Genomic DNA, 15,190 nt, shown 5'->3' with positions numbered 1-15,190 from the left:
GGGGGGGGGGGGTGACAGGGATTGGTGTGGGGGGGATGGGGACGGGACGCTGACCCCTGCTTATCTCCGCAGCCAGAGCATGGTGGGGCACAGGCAAGGATGGGCCCCAATGTGTTGGTGCCGTTCATCCCTCTCCCTGCTGCAAACCTCACGCACCCTGAGTGGGTAAAAGCCCCCACTCAAAGCCCGCCTTCCTCCCTCCCCCCCCCAGTGCCCCAGGGCAGGGAACATCACCCCAAGGGGCTGTGCTTGGGGTCACCTCAGCGTGGCCGTGGACAGTGGCTTCCAGCCTCAGCACCCCACGGGTGAGACCCCCTGCCTGTGATGCTGGAGAGGGGGGCAGCTCCGTGTTCGCCACAGCAGGGGGCTTGGGCCCGTCTGTGCCGCCCGTGGCCCCCTTGGATCAGGACCCAAATACGCGGAGCCACAGCTCAGTCCTTCTTGCAGCAAGTCCTGCAGGAAATCAAGCACTGCGCTGACACGCAGGTCCTGCTGCACCCCCATTCCAGGGCTTTGTCTCCCCGCTGCCCTGTGGCTCCTGGCCGGCACTGCCAGGTGCTCCGGAGTGGTGCTGAGATGTGCAAGAGCCTGAGATGGAGTCTGGGGGGAGCTGGTTCATGTTCACCATCTTCTGGAGGATTTGATGCAGAGGGGATGGGGCTGCTCTGGTGTGCACTCACCCTCATCCCCGCATGCGGACACATACAGGGCCTCTGTCCTAGGGACAGCCAGCGCTGCGGGCTGGGTCTCGGGGGGATCAGTGGGGAACACAAACTCTGGGCTCATTCTTTTGAGTCCAACTCAGAGTTGCTGTGTTTGCAATGCATGAACCATCCGGCAGCGAGGTCAGAAGCCCAAAGCCACCACAAGTAACTTCACTGCTATAATTACCAACGATAAAACTATTCGTGCCCCAGAGTCACCTCAGCAGTTCCACAACCACTGTACGAACAAGCAGCAAAGAGCCTGGCCCTGCTCCACCGTCTGAAGCAGCTGCAGAAACCGGTGGCTGCCACCAGACTGGATCCAGCGGTGGCGAGGGGCTGGGGATGGCAACTTGCTTGATATTGGGGAGAGGATCCGCAGGGCTGCATTCCCATGGCTGGCATCTCCGGGGAGCATCCTTGTCCACTGCACCTGGCTCAGATCTTCTGCACATAGTTCCCAGGGAAAAGCCCCTCCTTGCCATGCAGCCGTCCCTTCCACCAGCCAGAGATATCTGGGAAAGGGTGAAAAGAGCCCCGGGTGAGACATGGAGCATCCACAGGGCAACGCGGGGAGCCAGGAGCCCGGCAGTACCTTCCAGCAGGATGTCGATGATGTCTCCCACGTTGAAGCTGAGCTCATCCACATCCTGCCCGATGTACTGGTACAGCGCACGGCAGCGTGGTGTGGCCACCTTGGGCTGCGGCTTGGGACGCCCAGCTGGGGGTGGCCGCTGGCCCACGCTTCGCCTCCGCTGCATGCTGGGGACCGGTGACATGGCATGAGACCCAGAGAAGGTAGGGGGTGTGGGACATCCCATGTCCCCCTCCCCAGCCTGCTCTGCCCTCCCAGGACTGCCAGTTTACATGGAGCTGGCTGGAGTGGGAAGAGCGTCTCCGGAGCCTGCAGCAGTGGGAGGGGAGACTGGAGGATTGTGGTGGGCACATGGGCGCTGGACCTTACCCGGCCACCCCCTGGTCGGGCACGTTGAGGAACTCCATGTTCTGCTCGGATGGGGGCCGTGTCTTTGGCCGGCGGCTTGTGCTTTGGGTGGGCAGCACTGTGGCCGGTGGTGCCCGCGCCTGCTTCTGGGGTGTCTTGTAGGTGTCCCGCTGAGCCTGGCTGTTCCCACGTGGGAACTGGGGAGCCCCGTTCTTGCAGGTGCCTGGAACAACCCCAGGGATGGTCAGTTATTGGGGGGGGGGTCATCCCCTTCCTGCCCCCCAGCAGCACAGAGCCGGCTGGACCAGGCTGGGGCCCATTTGGCACTGCCCTGCTCACCTTGGGTTGCTGGGGGGGCACGCCGGGAGGGTGCTGGATACCTGCTGCCACCTCTGCTCTGCGTCACCCCTTTCCTTGTGGGCTCTGGGAGGGGACACAAGACCTCATTAGGTGACGTCCCATGTGGGGGCTGGCCATGGTTTGCATCCCACCACCCTTGAGCACCTGATGCTGCCCCATCACCTGAGCAGGTCCCTCCTGGGTGAACCACAGACTCCGCAGGGCACAGTGTCTCACCCTGATGTCCCCAAGCCCCCCACCATTCACTGTGGCCCTGGATGTCCCCCCCACGTCCACCCTGTGCTGCTCCACCCAGGTGCCCTGGCACTGGCACTCACTGGAGTTCCTGGGGAGCCCGTCCCCGATGCTGACCGTAAGGGTTTTGCCTCCAGCTTTGAGGATGGCCATGTCGCCCTGTCCTCTCATGAAGGTGACATTGCGGGTGCTGCCACCACCCCAGCCCTCCTTCTTCACGCGAAACTGTAGTCTGGGAGGAGGAGAGGGGCCGTGAGGCTGTGGGGATGTGGCCTCTTCCTGCTTTGCCAATTCTCCCAGCTTCCATCCTTACGTGTCTTTGAAGGTGAGTTGCAGCTTGGTATGGGTGAGCTCCTCATAGCGCTTGCTCAGCAGGCTGACCAGCTCCGTCTTGAAGATGGACTCAAGGAAGTTGTCGGCATCGTTCTCATGGAGGATGAAGAAATCATCCTGCCGGGTGCTGTGGGCAGCCCCAGGGGGCTGTCAGGGGGGCAGGAGACTCTCCCAGGCCTTGGGGACCCCTGAGCAGACCCGGAGAGCACAGGGACCCCTCTTCCCCATGGTGCAATGCTCCAATGGCAGTGCGTTGGGGCTGGGCTGGGGGCACCAAAAAATGAGAAGGGTCTGGGGGGACGTGACAGGTGAAGCCCGACCACACCGAGATGGTGCAATGGGACGCACCTCAGCGAGATGCCGCTCACTGCCTGGATCTCCACCTTCTTCTTGAGCACCTCCTTGATCTGCCCCTTCTCAGGGCCTTTTTTCACCTTCTCCCGCCCAATCAGGTAAAAGTACTTGGGGGTGAGGATGAAGTCCCGCTTAATGGGCTGCAAAAGGGTAGGTGCAGGGGCTGAGGGGAGTTTGCTGGGGTGTGTGTGTGGGGGGGGGGGGGGGCAAGAGCCCCACCCACATCCCACCCAAGGGCAACCACCATGAGCCATGGTTTGGCTTGTCTCACCTTGAACCTCCGGTCATACTTCGTGATGGAGTCAGCGAAGTCAACCCGCTCCCTCTTGGTTAGGAACTGTCGCAGCTCTGGCCGCTCCTCCATGCCCAGGTAATCACCCACAAAATTCCTGTTGATGCTGTTCCTCCGCCGCTCTTTGCAGTTGTAGAGGATGCTGGAGGCTGCGTGGGACCCAAAGCAATGCCGGTCGGGCAGGGCTCTGAACTGGCACTCAGCCCATGGCCCCATGCAGCAGGAGCTGCACTGGCCACAAAACCCATTAAGCGTCCCTAAAACCTTGTGTTGTGGTGGTGGTGGGGGGCAGCTGCTTTCAGTTTCTTTCTCTTGATTTTGCACTGTATGCTTGGGAGGGTTGGAAATTGCCCATGGCGGGTGTCAGGTGGTGACCACGGGCCTTTCCCATCCCTCTACAAACTCTGACTCTCATTTCCATCTTTTTTTGCAGGCAGCGTAATGGTCTGGGTTCTGTCTGACAGCCCCTCCCAGGGCTAAAAACAGGAGCAAGAAACTCCCTCCCTCCTTGAAGTGTAGGAAAAGACCTCAGGTATCTTGTTGTCCAGTCCTTCATCACCCCATTGGTTGCAATTAGGAGCGGGGATGCTGCTCCTCCATCGCTCTGCAGCGAGCAGGGCTGTCCCTGGCCAAGGGCACCCTACAAAGCGCACCACTGTCCCCGCTTTCGCATCCTTACCCTCCTCTCGCATCTGCTCATATTTCCGGATAGCGACATGCCGGCGCCAGGCCTTCTGGATCACCCGGGCGAAGCCATCAAATTTCCGCTCCCTCATCTCCTCCAGGAGGAAGAGCTGTGGGGCAGGGGGGGAACTGAGCCCGGCCAGGCAGGGGCCGACCCTGGTGCAGATGCCCGTGACATCCCCATGCCCGCAACCTACCGACTCAGGGTTCTTGACGAACACCTTGCTCCGTCCCATCTGGTACTGGTCTGGGTCCATGTTGACGGAGTGCAGCAAGTGCTGCACACCTTGCCGCTCATCCCCGCGCCAGCATGGCCATGTCTCAGGGGTGAGGATGGCATAGCTGCCGGGACAGAGGTTGTGAGTGGTGGCCGGGTTGCAGACCCCCTCCGTGCAGCCCTGTGACCCCTCACCGTTGCAGGAATTTCTGGAAGAGGCGGCGGTAAGCGAAACCAGCCCGGCGTACGCGGATATTCTCCTTCAGCCCCAGGTACTCAACTTGGTGCTTCACCCTGTGGGAGTGGGAGGGATGCACTCGCTGTGGGATGGCAGCATGGCTCTGCTCATCCCCATCGCTTTGCCTGGGGATGCCCAGGTCAGAGCCCCCGGGGGATGCACACGCAGAGGGACATGTGTGTCCGCACGCTGCCCCTTCCCATCCCCTGGGTCTGGAGGAAAGCTGCTCCTGGCCACCAGGTACCTGGGCTCTGTGGCTCTGTGACCCATTACAGCATCATCTGTTACCTGCTCTCCTCCCAGTCACGGGGTTTCTTGGTCTCGTTGGGCTTGATGCAGCGGATGTAGTGTGGTGTGCACTTCATTAACGTGTTCACCAGGTCGTTAGCCTGTTTCTGTTGCAAGGATCGGCCTCTGTAGCGTTAGTGGTTTTGGTGGGAGCCCAGCAGCCCCCAGCTGCTGTTCTGCAGCCTCCAGAACCTACCTTGATTTTGGAGCCCGCTGTGGTTGGGCGGCCCTTTTTGTCAGAATCAAGCTTCTCCGGGAAAAGCATCCGGATGAAACCACTGAAAGACAGGGGAGAACCCCCAGGTGAGAGCTGCCAGGCAGGGGCAGGACCAGCAAAGGTCCGGGTTTTGAGGATGCTGCCCATGACCCCAACTCTTTTGGGGTGACTCAGGAGACCACAGCACTGCCCATACTCACTATTCGCTGCTCTGCATGAGCTCAATCAGGTCAGTGAAGAGCACATCCCTGTTGCGCTCACAGAAGCCGTTCACGTCGTAGGAGACCTGGGGGCAGGAGGGGAGCTCAGCCCCAGGACACTGGAGCCAGGGCCTCAGGGTGCATGGTGCCATACCTTGCCCGCATAGTGGTGGATGATGAAGCCTGAGCTCCAGCTGTTGAAGTGCTCATGGGTGCCCACGGCTGCCTGCAGCTTCTGCAGCAGGGTCTGGTCAGCGCCCTCACCGGTGGCATGCATGGTGGCACAGACGTCATCCAGGACACTCATGATCCCAGGAGGGTTCTGGGGGATGGAAGGCAAAGCCAGGGGTGACTTAAGGCTGCGGGCAGGGCCCAATCCTTCATCTTGCTGTGGTCAGGTGCCCCGTACGGCCCAAAGCTGCTTTGCACTGAAATGAGTCTTGGGTGAAGGACATGGAGCTGCAGCTCCCCAAGGGCTGGCTCCTGCCCCCCACCCCAGCAGCACCCAGCCTCACCGAGGCCCCCCAGTACTTCGGCTCCCAAGGAAGCATCCTGTTGGGGGAACCCCCACTCACCAGCTTGTTCTCTATCAGGTCGCACACCACCTTGTTGTTGAAGTACTGGATCTGGGTCCATTTGATGCCCTCCTGCACGTACTCCTCCTACAGGGTGGGGGAACGACACACCAAGAGAGCTGGTGGGCTTCAGCTCCGCACCCATGGGACATGTCCTGGCAAGGGTGCCACATCAGTGGGGTGCAGAGCATGGGGATTGGGGTGCTGGTGCAGCCCTATTGGATTTCAGCTCCCTTGTACCTGTTCTGCCTTCAGGGTCAGCTCTATGAAGATCTGCTGCAGCTTCTCGTTCACAAAGTTAATGCAGAACTGCTCAAAACCATTTTTCTGTAAAATGAGGGAAAAGGAAAGAGAAGATGGGGCTGAGTTGGCTTCTACTCAGGTGACCCCAATAGGTGGAGCCTTTGGGTGCTGCTCCAGGGACCCTTCTTTGGGCCATTGGCCACCACCAACCCCTTGCTCTGACCACCCTCGCTGCTGGAGCAGGGAAGGAGAGCCCCCCAGCTGGGCTCCCACTGCAAAGCAGCACCCACCTGAAATATTTCAAAGCCATAGATGTCCAGCACTCCAATGCTGTACTCCTCGTATGGCTTCTGCATGGCCCTGTTGATGGACTGCAGGGAGAGACAGCAGGAGCCACCTTCGTGGGGCGTGCGGCTGTGTGCAGGAGCAGCCAGCCAGCATCCCCATAAGTATCCCCTCATCCCTCTCCCCACAACCGTACTCCCTGGGGCACCCACCTCCACGAGGAAGTCAAAGACACGAGCATAGAGTCCCTTGGCCAGGGCATCCCGGGTGTAAGCCGCCTGCTCCACGTTGAGGGTGACGGTGATGGACTCAGAGCGTCCACCCCACTTGCTGTCCATCTTGCGGCTGGTGACCTTGCTGTTGAGGCGGTCGCGGTCGATGCCCAGCAGGTAGGCAGGGAAGGCCAGGGCTGGGCAGAAGGAGGGGGGGGTCAGGGCTGCCCCCTCCTCACACTGCCCACCCAGCCCCAGCCAAACATGAGTGGGGTCATGGCATGGGGAGCAGCACGGTCTGGGGGCATGGGATGATGCCCTCCCTCAGCTCCATCACAGCCTCTGCCCCTCTGCCAGGCACTTGCTAAGCTCTGGCTGTGCCATTTGCTCACTGCCTCAGTTTCTTCATGTTTAACATGGGGAAGGTGCTGATGTTGCCTCTCTCCTCTGCTGGGGAACTTGTGCTACAGAGATGTTGTGATTCATTGCCAGGGGTCCCTGCAAGTATGTAAGTTTTCTTCCCTGGAACAAGGGGGGGTTGGCTACTCACAGTCAGCATTTTCCACCTGGGCATAGTTGCCCTCCTCCCGGAAGCTGATGTTGCCCAGGTGGAGGATCCCTGCCACGATCTGCAGCACCAGCTGCTGGTCCTCGCCCCGGATGCCGATCACCTGCATGGCGTTCTGGGGGGGCAGGATGTGGGGGGGTCAGCCCCAGTTTGGCCTCAGACAGGTTTCTGGATACCCCAAACCACACGGACACTCACCATGGTCTCATGGAAGTCATTGCGGTCGTCCGTGCCTTCTACCTGGTATGTGTCTGACTGGTTCAAGTAGTAGTAATAATCCGGGCTCATGATGCCCAGGTTCTGCCGCTGCTCTTGGGACGCCCCTTCGATGAGCTGCGAGACACCCGGGGGGCTGCAGTTAGCGGCTCCAGCCCCATGCCCGCCTGGTCCCACGCCCCCATACCTGGTAGTAGATGTGAAAGTTCCTCTCGTGCTCGTTCTGGCTCACCACCCGTGACTTCTCCAGCAGGAAGTTGGAGATCTTCCCCCCGTCGGGCTCGCCGCCCCGGCTGAACTGGATCTCGAAGTACTTCCCCTGTCCAGGCATGGTGCCCATCAGCAACTAGTCCCTGGCTGTCCCCTCCAACCACGTCACAAACACGGCAGGGACGGATCCTGGCTATGGCACTGCAAGGTACCAACCCTTGGCACAGTCCATGCCTGCCCCAGGGACTTACAAAGCGGCTCGAGTTGTTGTTGCGGACGGTTTTGGCGTTGCCGAAGGCTTCCAGCAGTGGGTTGGACTGCAGGATGATGTCCTTCACATGCTGGTGGCCAGAGGAGGGCACAAGCCTGAGCAGGGCTGTGCACTTGTGCCCACTGCAGCTGCCCACCCTGACTGGGGATGGAGACACGTCCCCGGCCATGGACTGCTCTCTGCAGGGGCTGGGGGAGCAGAGAGGTCGGAAGGCAAAACTCTGGGTGCTGGGGTGGGGGCAGCCCTACCTGCACCTTGTCGCCACCCCCGGACACTTTGGAGATGTAGCCCATGATGTATTTTGCTGCCACTGTTTTCCCGGCCCCACTTTCTCCACTGTGTAAATGGCAAAAGGAGAGGAGAGGTGAAACAGGAGCCCCTGGAGCGCTCCTGGTGGGATGCTGGGGAGCCCCCGGTCCTGCAGGGCCTGGGGCAGCTGGAGGAGATGGGGGCTGTTGCTAATGATGTTGGAGAAGGGGCTACAGGGGCTCTGGGACATGAACGGGACCAGAGCAGGGCTGAGCTACAGGAGGAGTTGTTGGATTTCTTGCTGCTGGAATTTGGAGGGGAGGAGGGAGGCTTTGGAGCCTGAAGGGGAAGTCTTTGGCCTTGCCCCACATCCTGACCCCTTCCCTTGCAACACTCAGCCAGAAAAGCACATTGCACAAGGCTCGGTCCTTGCCTGGGACCACAGCCCCAGCACACCCAGACGGTGCTCACCCGTGGCCAGCACTGGGCTTTAGCCACCTCTTGCCACTGCCCAGCCACCGCATTTGGCCTGGACACCCCAGGGTGCTGGGGAAGGGGTGCTGGGGACACCCAGCCACTTGCTCTACCTGATGATGACGCATTGGTTCTCCCCGTCGATCAGCATGTTTCGGTACATATTGTCCGTCAGCGCATAGATGTGGGGGGGATTTTCATACTGAGCCTAGAGGGGAGGCAAGGGCAGCAGTGCTGAGCAGGGAGCAGCTGCCAGACCCCTCTGCAGCCCCCTTCACTCTGCCCATGAGGCGCAGGAGGCAGCAGCATGCAGGATGTCTGCTGGGGTCCCCTCCACCTCGGGAAAGACATGCAGCAGAGCCAGGCACTTGGGCACTTCACCATGTCTGGGTTGCCCTAATGTGTATTTATGGTATGAACTTTCCAGGAATATGGATTTGCTTCCAAATCTTGCTGCAGACAATGCATTTGGCACCAAATTAAACCTAATTAACCCCTCGCCAGCTCTGCCAGCCTGCACACAGCAGCCTCACCGCCCCCTGGTACAGCTCGATCTCTCGGTCGGTGAAGTACGGCATCTGCTTGAAGGGGTTGACAGAAATGAGCACCGGCCCGATGTAAGTCTGGGAAGCAGGTCAAGGTCCAGGCATCCTCTCCCATGTCCCCCTGTCCTGCCCATCACATTAGAGTGTCCCTGCCTCCTCTTAAGGCAGCACCAGGAATGGGTTTCAGCTCATGACGCGGTGCTCCCTCAGCCATGGGGTTCCCCTACATCTGCACACAGCATCCCCAAATTACCCAGGTATGATAGGGGAGGGGGATCGAAAAACAGAGTCTTGTGGCTAAAAACGGTGCATCAGGAGGATGGGGATGAGCCCCAGTGTCCTGGGGAGGATGCTGGGTGTGGAGGCCACAGATGGTGCAGGGCCAGGGTCCTGCTTTCAGCCCAGCTGGCAGCAGGGGGGGAAGGCAGCCAAGGGCAGGAAGAGAGGGGCTTTTCTGGGAAATGAGGAAGCGTGGGGCATTGAGTCATGACTGGATGGGGGCCCTGCACGCAGCGCTGTGAAAAAAGGAAGAAAGAGGCTGCGTGGGGTATTTTTTCCTCCTCCTCCAAAAAAAGCCAACCCCAAGCCCAACCCCCAAGCACATTTAAAGCCCTGGGGCTGCTGAAAGAGTGAGGCGGATGGCTGCGTCACTGCCAGCCTGGGACAGAGCATCGCCTTGTAAGGACAGAGCTGCATCTTCAGGGAAACCACAACCACTCACGTCCACGACAGCAGGTGGCTCTGCGCCCGAGCTCCCCGCCACGTCCCACTCTGCAGCCTGGGGAGCTTCTCTTCTCCCTCTGGGGCTGGGGCACGGCTGCAGCAGGCGTGATGCAGCTGGGTGCTGATCTGGCTGCGAAACTGAGCAGGGGCTGGGGGGGCGAGCTGGGCCCAGAGCCTCGGATGGTAGGAATGGCTTCCCCATCCGCACCAAGGAACCTGAGAGCCACCAAACCTCGTGCTTGGTGCTCAGCGGTGTCATTTCTGTGGCAAAGCCAGCGATCACAAAAGCATCTGGGCTGGAGGACGGCACATAACGGACAGGGAGTTTTCACCCTGTGCTGGCTCAATGGTGACCCAGAGTCAGTGCAGAGCACCCAGTGGGCATTGATGGATTGTGGGCAACAGCAGGAGGGGACAATGCCCTATGCAGCTGCAGGGTTTGGTGAGGAGGGGCTGAACCTCTGGCCATAAACCAGCAGGCCCATGCTGCCAACAAGGAGAAGGGGTCCTTCCCCGGGGTAACGGTGAAGCACATGGCCTGCACCAGCTCTGCGGTGTGTAAGGGGTGCCATGACCACCAAACCCATCCCAATATCGTGCAGGGATGGACACGCTGCAGGCCCTTGCAAAGCCTTAGAGCGTGACCCTGCTGCTCCCCATCCTGCTGCCCTGGGAAGGATACAAAGATGTAATCGTCCATAAAACGCTTCTTGAGGTTCTCCACGATGGCCTCCTCGGAGATCTTGGAGAGCAGGACCATGTCATCCACCCCGCTCTGCTTGACATTGTGGCTCTGCCAGTGGAAGCGCTCCTTGCTGCCCTGCAGGGAGAAGGTCACAGCAACTGTGGCAGGAATCTGAAACAGGCACCATGGGCGGCACAAAGGGGTATTTCAGCCACTGCTGCACATGGGTTTGATCTGTTCCTCTAGCCAGATCCTGCCTCACCACAGGCCCCGCACTCCCAAGAGGAGCAGAATGGGCTCACAGCCTGTAGGCATGTTTGTAATGTTTCCCCTGCTCCTTAATGGATGAGTAATGAAGCAATCACCGCACAGACTCTGCATATCAGTCAAAAGGGCAGCAAAAAAAACCCTGGGGAAAGGCAAAAATTGTGGCCCATGGGGCACCCCTGGCTGCACCCCCGCACCTCCACTGCAGCGGGGCAGAGCTGGGAACGTCACCCCCTGCCCTGCCTGGGGAAACCCAAGCACCCATTTTCCTGCCACCCCAAATTCACCCGTGCAACATCCTCGGGGGCAGCGGGACAGAAGGAAGACCGTGGGCTGTGAGTTAAGCGATCATGGGGCTAAGCACAGCCCCGGGGTGGGTGGGATTCCACTGCCCAAAAAGAAAACATCCCAGAGGGTCCTCGACCTTGCTGCTGCAGAGTAATCTGCCTGAATGTGCCCACGATGCCTGGGAGGGGACACCCATAGCTGGAGCCGCCCCTGGCTCCTCTGCACACCCGTCCTGCAGCCACCCACCCCACAGTTCCGCTTTCATGCCGGTGCTCCTGGTGCTGATTTCACTTCTCCCCCCCATTACCCCCAGCCTCTTACTCTTTCAATTTCCCTTTTCTTCTCTTCCCCTTTTGCTTCATTTTCCTTCTGATTCTCAAGCTTTTGGGCCTCAGGATGCTGCTGCCTTTGCACCCTCCCATCTGCCCCTGATGGTCACAGGCAGCCACCCCCATCCCCGAGCAGCATCACAAGGGTAGACTGAGGGATGCTCGTGGAGCAGGGAGGGGATCAGCAGCATAGGGCTGCTCCCCCTGGCCACCCCCATCCCTGGTGGGCTGCTGGGCTTTGTAACCCTACTCACAAAATGCCAGCTACTGAACGCAGCTCACAGCCCTATAACCAGTGGGGGGGCTTTCAGCTTCCTTGCCCCTCTGCAAGCAGTTGGGACACATGGGCCTGGGTCAGCTCAGGGGCTCTGGATGGGATCGGGGCTGCTCACGGAGCTTCTCCTCTTCCTCCAGTTCATTGCTTATGATCCTTTTTCTTGCTTTCCCCTCCTCTTCTTCCCCTCCATCTTAATGAGCCCACAGAAAGGCCACCCAGGTCACCACAGTGTCACACAGGGTGCTGCTGGTGACCCCAAGGTTGCCACCCCAAACTTGCCAAAACCTCATGCTTCAAGCGGAGGTGAGCAGGTTGGGAGGAGCCCATGGGAACACTGACACCTTGGCTTCCCCATCTGCCACTTAGATAAACCCCAAGACCCTTGGCTCAGGCACCCTGAGCTCATGCTGTTTCTTATAGCCTTGAATTAAGGCCGATGTAGGCATTTCCTGTACTGCAAGCTTCGTGCTTTCGAGCTGACACCTGAAGTTTCTCCTTCACTCAAATGATTGCTCAGAGCAGCTGGAAGCCAGCACATGCCTCCTCCTCCTCTACCTCAGGCACAGATTAGGGGTTTTCCTGGCTCAGCCCGGCACCTGATGCAGCACAGCTGCAGGGAAAGCACCGTCTCACTTTAAATGAAGGCTTTGTCCCAGATGTCTGGAGGGCCATGGGTGTTTCTGCTCTGTTTTGGGGAGCACATAGGCTGCCCAGCTTTCCTGTGAGGTGAAGATTTCACGGGGCCATGGCTTGACGTGCCTTGCAAGATGTGAGGGGCAGCATCCCTGTGGGGAGCAGGGGCTCCGTGCAGGGCAGAAGCTTAATTTGCTTTCAAAGGCTTGGGCCAGGGGTTCCCAGTCCCTTCCTGTGCTGCTGGCGAAGGCAAGGGGTGAGCCACTGCCACCAGATGGGTCCTGCCAGGAAGGGGACAGGTGGATGGCCAGGACCAGACACCTCCACGAGCCATTTTGTCCTAGAGCCGAGTGGGAAGAGGCTTTCAGCAGCCCTTGGACTGGGCACCCAGGCACAGTTTGCAGCCACTTTGTGCAAGGGACATTGCTCTGCTGACAGCCCTGTACACGATGGGTGCATGTGTGGGGCCCAGGAGCCCAATAGGAGGCCCCGTGAAGGCTGCAGGATGGGGACTGTCACCACCACAGCCACCACCCATGACCAGGGCTGCGGATGCAAGCAGTGACCTCAGGAGCAGCCCTGCACCAGAGATTGCAAAACATTGTCTGTTTTTCTTCAAAACTTACGTCTGAGCCACCAAAAAAACAAAACCCTTGCAAGTGCCAAAGGCAGAGCTGACGCAGCCCAAGGTGGCACCTCTGTTCTCGAGATAGGGCGAGCCCAGATGCAGCCAACACCTTTGAAACCACAGGAAGCCTTGAGAAGAGGAGCACAGGGTGTTGCATTGCTGTCAGCAGCCTGGCTAGCCGCTGACATGGGCACAAACAGCATCTGGGGAGGGGGCATTCACCACAGAGTTCTGGGGATGGAGGTTGACCCTGAAGCAGGGTCCCAGGGGGGTTGTGCAGCCATGACCCCTTGTGAAAACCATGAAACATCATCGGGTCTCAGCTGTCCATGTCTTGTGGGGACAGTGCTGGAGCAGCCTGTCGGAGGTGACAACCACAACCAGTGGCTGCTGTAGGGAGAAGGAGGCTCTGCTTCAGCCCTGCTGCTGTCCCCTCTCCTGGCTGGCCGGAAGTGATGGCTGGGGACAGCAGCACTCAGACGTGTGGAGGGAGCAGAGCTGTGGGCTGGAGGATGTGGCCATGGCCACACCGTGCAGCCCCTCACTCCATGCCTGAGCATCTTCTTCATTTTGAGAGCCTGCATCTTCCTCTTCTTCCTCCAGATCAACTTCCAGCTCTGGCCACTGCCCTCACAGCAGCCCTGAGCCACCGTCCCCATTTCCTTGCATACAATGGGGTGCGAGGTTTGACCCCAGGCGCCAGCACCTGCAGGTCCCTCCCAGCTTGAGCTAGTCCTGGGGGGCACAAACACCCCCGGCAGCCCCCACTGTGCTCTGCCTGCACCCTGCTGGTGCCATGAGCACTGAAATCAGAAGTGCTGGCAGGAAGCTGGCCAAGAGGAAGACAGGGGTTCCCATATGGGGACCATGCTGGCAAAATCAAGAGCGCTTTGTGCCCAGCCTGGCTCACCACTTGCCGCCCTTGATCCTGCTCGGGTCATTGCTCCCATGTGCATCAACCCTGCAGGATCCTGCACTGACCCTGCACCCAGCACCCTGCGCCCATCCCCAGCAGCTGCTCCCTAGCACCGTGCCCCACACAGTGCCTCGCTCAGCCCCAGCCCCAGCTCCTTCACCCCGAGCCTGGGCCGCTCCATCCTCTCTCTGTTGGGGACATTGTGGGGGGCTCCTGGCAACCCCAGACCCAGGTGGGTGCAGGAGAGGACAGGGCTGAGATAGCCCTAAGGTGGCAGGAAGACACCCAAAAGTGACACCCAGGGCTCCGGGAGAGGACAGGGCGGGGGGAAGCCAGCGAGGCCGCCGCTTGCACTCACCATGGTGTCCCTGCGTCCTGCCCCTTGGCTCCTGTCACTGTGGGCACAGGTCCATCCTGAAGGGCTTTGCTTTGGTGTTTCTCCTACAACTACAACTTGCTACTATTTTTTTTTTCTCCTCCCACTTCCTCATTTAGTGCTGGTTTGCCGGGGGGGTGGGGAGGATGAAAGCCTCTTCCCACTGCTGAAGGGGGGCCCTAGGGTGGCCCTGCCCAGGGTGCCCCCACTGCCACTGCCAGCGGGTGACAGGGCCACTGTCCTGGGGATGCAGGTGGTGCTGGTGGGCACAGGGTGCAGCCTGCAGGGATGGCTCAGAGCTCTGAACATTTTCCCCCACCCTGGGGGGGGTCACTTTGATGCAGCCAGGGGATGCTCTGCTCTGAGGTGGTTTTAGACGCATGATGGTGTTGGTTGTTGCTTTTTTTTTCCACATCTTTTGGATTACGCAGACCACACTTAAGGAAGCGTTTTGGCTGGAGCTGGTTCAGAGACCGTCGGGCTTGCAGGAAGATCAGGACTGCCTGATGTCCCGGGGTATGTGTCTCAAAACCGGGAGGTTTCTGTACATTCCAATTAATATTAAAGAGGGCAGAGTCAGTGAGAGCCTTTCCTTTGGGATTTCAGCACTTACCTGCTGCAGCCCCTGGCCACGCTGCCTCTGCCTCCAACTCTGGCAAAGGCAATGTCAGATGTGGGTGGGAGCCAGAGGCATCGCTTGGGGTGTGGGGCAGAAATCTGACCCGGGGCACCCCAGGCCTTGCAGCACCCATCCCTGTAGGTGCACCCATGGCCATGAGTGCTGCGACATCCATCATGCAAACAGGCATCTTCCCCACCAGATGCATTGCTGGAGGGGCGCAGCGCAGGGAGTGTTTGCCATGCAGTGGGTGAAGGTTCCCGATGTGGGAGGCAGCTGGAGAGGATGGGGACAAGCATCACTACCGCAGCACTGCTGCTTTATGAGGCTGAAGACACCAAGAGCTCAGCAGCTGAAATGCTCGACCTCCGCGGCTGGGAGCAAGGTGCCATGACCCACGCACAGACAGGGGAACACAGAAAAGCCTTACTGCTCACAAGACGTTATCAGGCTACTCAGTGCCTCTTTGAAGAGCGCTGGTTCCTGAATTGACAATACAGCAGAGACCTTGGTGTCATTTCTTTCTTTCTAAGAAAT

General features: G+C 59.5%; 1 protein-coding gene across 3 annotated transcripts; it reads right to left on the bottom strand.

Moving 5' to 3' along the window:
• Window positions 1–233: 233 nt before the first annotated feature.
• Window positions 234–14,139, bottom strand: MYO1F (myosin IF). Of its 3 annotated transcripts, XM_035348240.1 has the most exons (28): window positions 14,017–14,139; window positions 10,318–10,455; window positions 8,901–8,990; window positions 8,481–8,575; window positions 7,893–7,980; window positions 7,625–7,714; window positions 7,351–7,482; window positions 7,146–7,280; window positions 6,930–7,062; window positions 6,380–6,576; window positions 6,173–6,253; window positions 5,880–5,966; window positions 5,640–5,726; window positions 5,219–5,386; window positions 5,065–5,150; window positions 4,844–4,925; window positions 4,648–4,754; window positions 4,317–4,415; window positions 4,102–4,246; window positions 3,900–4,014; window positions 3,200–3,369; window positions 2,923–3,068; window positions 2,555–2,701; window positions 2,325–2,473; window positions 1,987–2,070; window positions 1,669–1,870; window positions 1,300–1,466; window positions 234–1,219 (listed from the first exon to the last, which is right to left on the bottom strand). In XM_035348240.1, exons 1-28 carry the CDS (start codon window positions 14,017–14,019, stop codon window positions 1,143–1,145), a joined length of 3,300 nt encoding a protein of 1,099 aa, XP_035204131.1. In that variant the 5' UTR covers window positions 14,020–14,139; the 3' UTR covers window positions 234–1,142. The 3 variants fall into 3 exon arrangements, 2 of the variants coding, with proteins under 2 accessions (XP_035204131.1, XP_035204132.1); XM_035348241.1 differs by lacking the exon at window positions 6,173–6,253; XR_004756373.1 differs by lacking the exons at window positions 234–1,219; window positions 1,300–1,466 and having other exon boundaries at window positions 1,731–1,870; window positions 2,359–2,473.
• Window positions 14,140–15,190: the final 1,051 nt, after the last annotated feature.

The sequence above is a fragment of the Oxyura jamaicensis genome, chromosome 28 (genome assembly GCF_011077185.1).
Source record: "Oxyura jamaicensis isolate SHBP4307 breed ruddy duck chromosome 28, BPBGC_Ojam_1.0, whole genome shotgun sequence".
In the NCBI taxonomy this organism is placed as follows: Eukaryota; Metazoa; Chordata; class Aves; order Anseriformes; family Anatidae; genus Oxyura; species Oxyura jamaicensis.
The sequence above is the reverse complement of the archived record's forward strand: the minus strand, read 5'-3'. Positions and strand labels throughout refer to the sequence as shown.

Excerpts from the sequence above, each read along its gene's own strand:
- MYO1F (XM_035348240.1), bottom strand. Across the intron at positions 7,281-7,350 it reads ACTTTCACATCTACTACCAG|CTCATCGAAGGGGCGTCCCA; the intron begins GTATGGGGGCGT and ends GGTGTCTCGCAG. Across the intron at positions 2,702-2,922 it reads GTGAGCGGCATCTCGCTGAG|CACCCGGCAGGATGATTTCT; the intron begins GTGCGTCCCATT and ends GGCTGCCCACAG.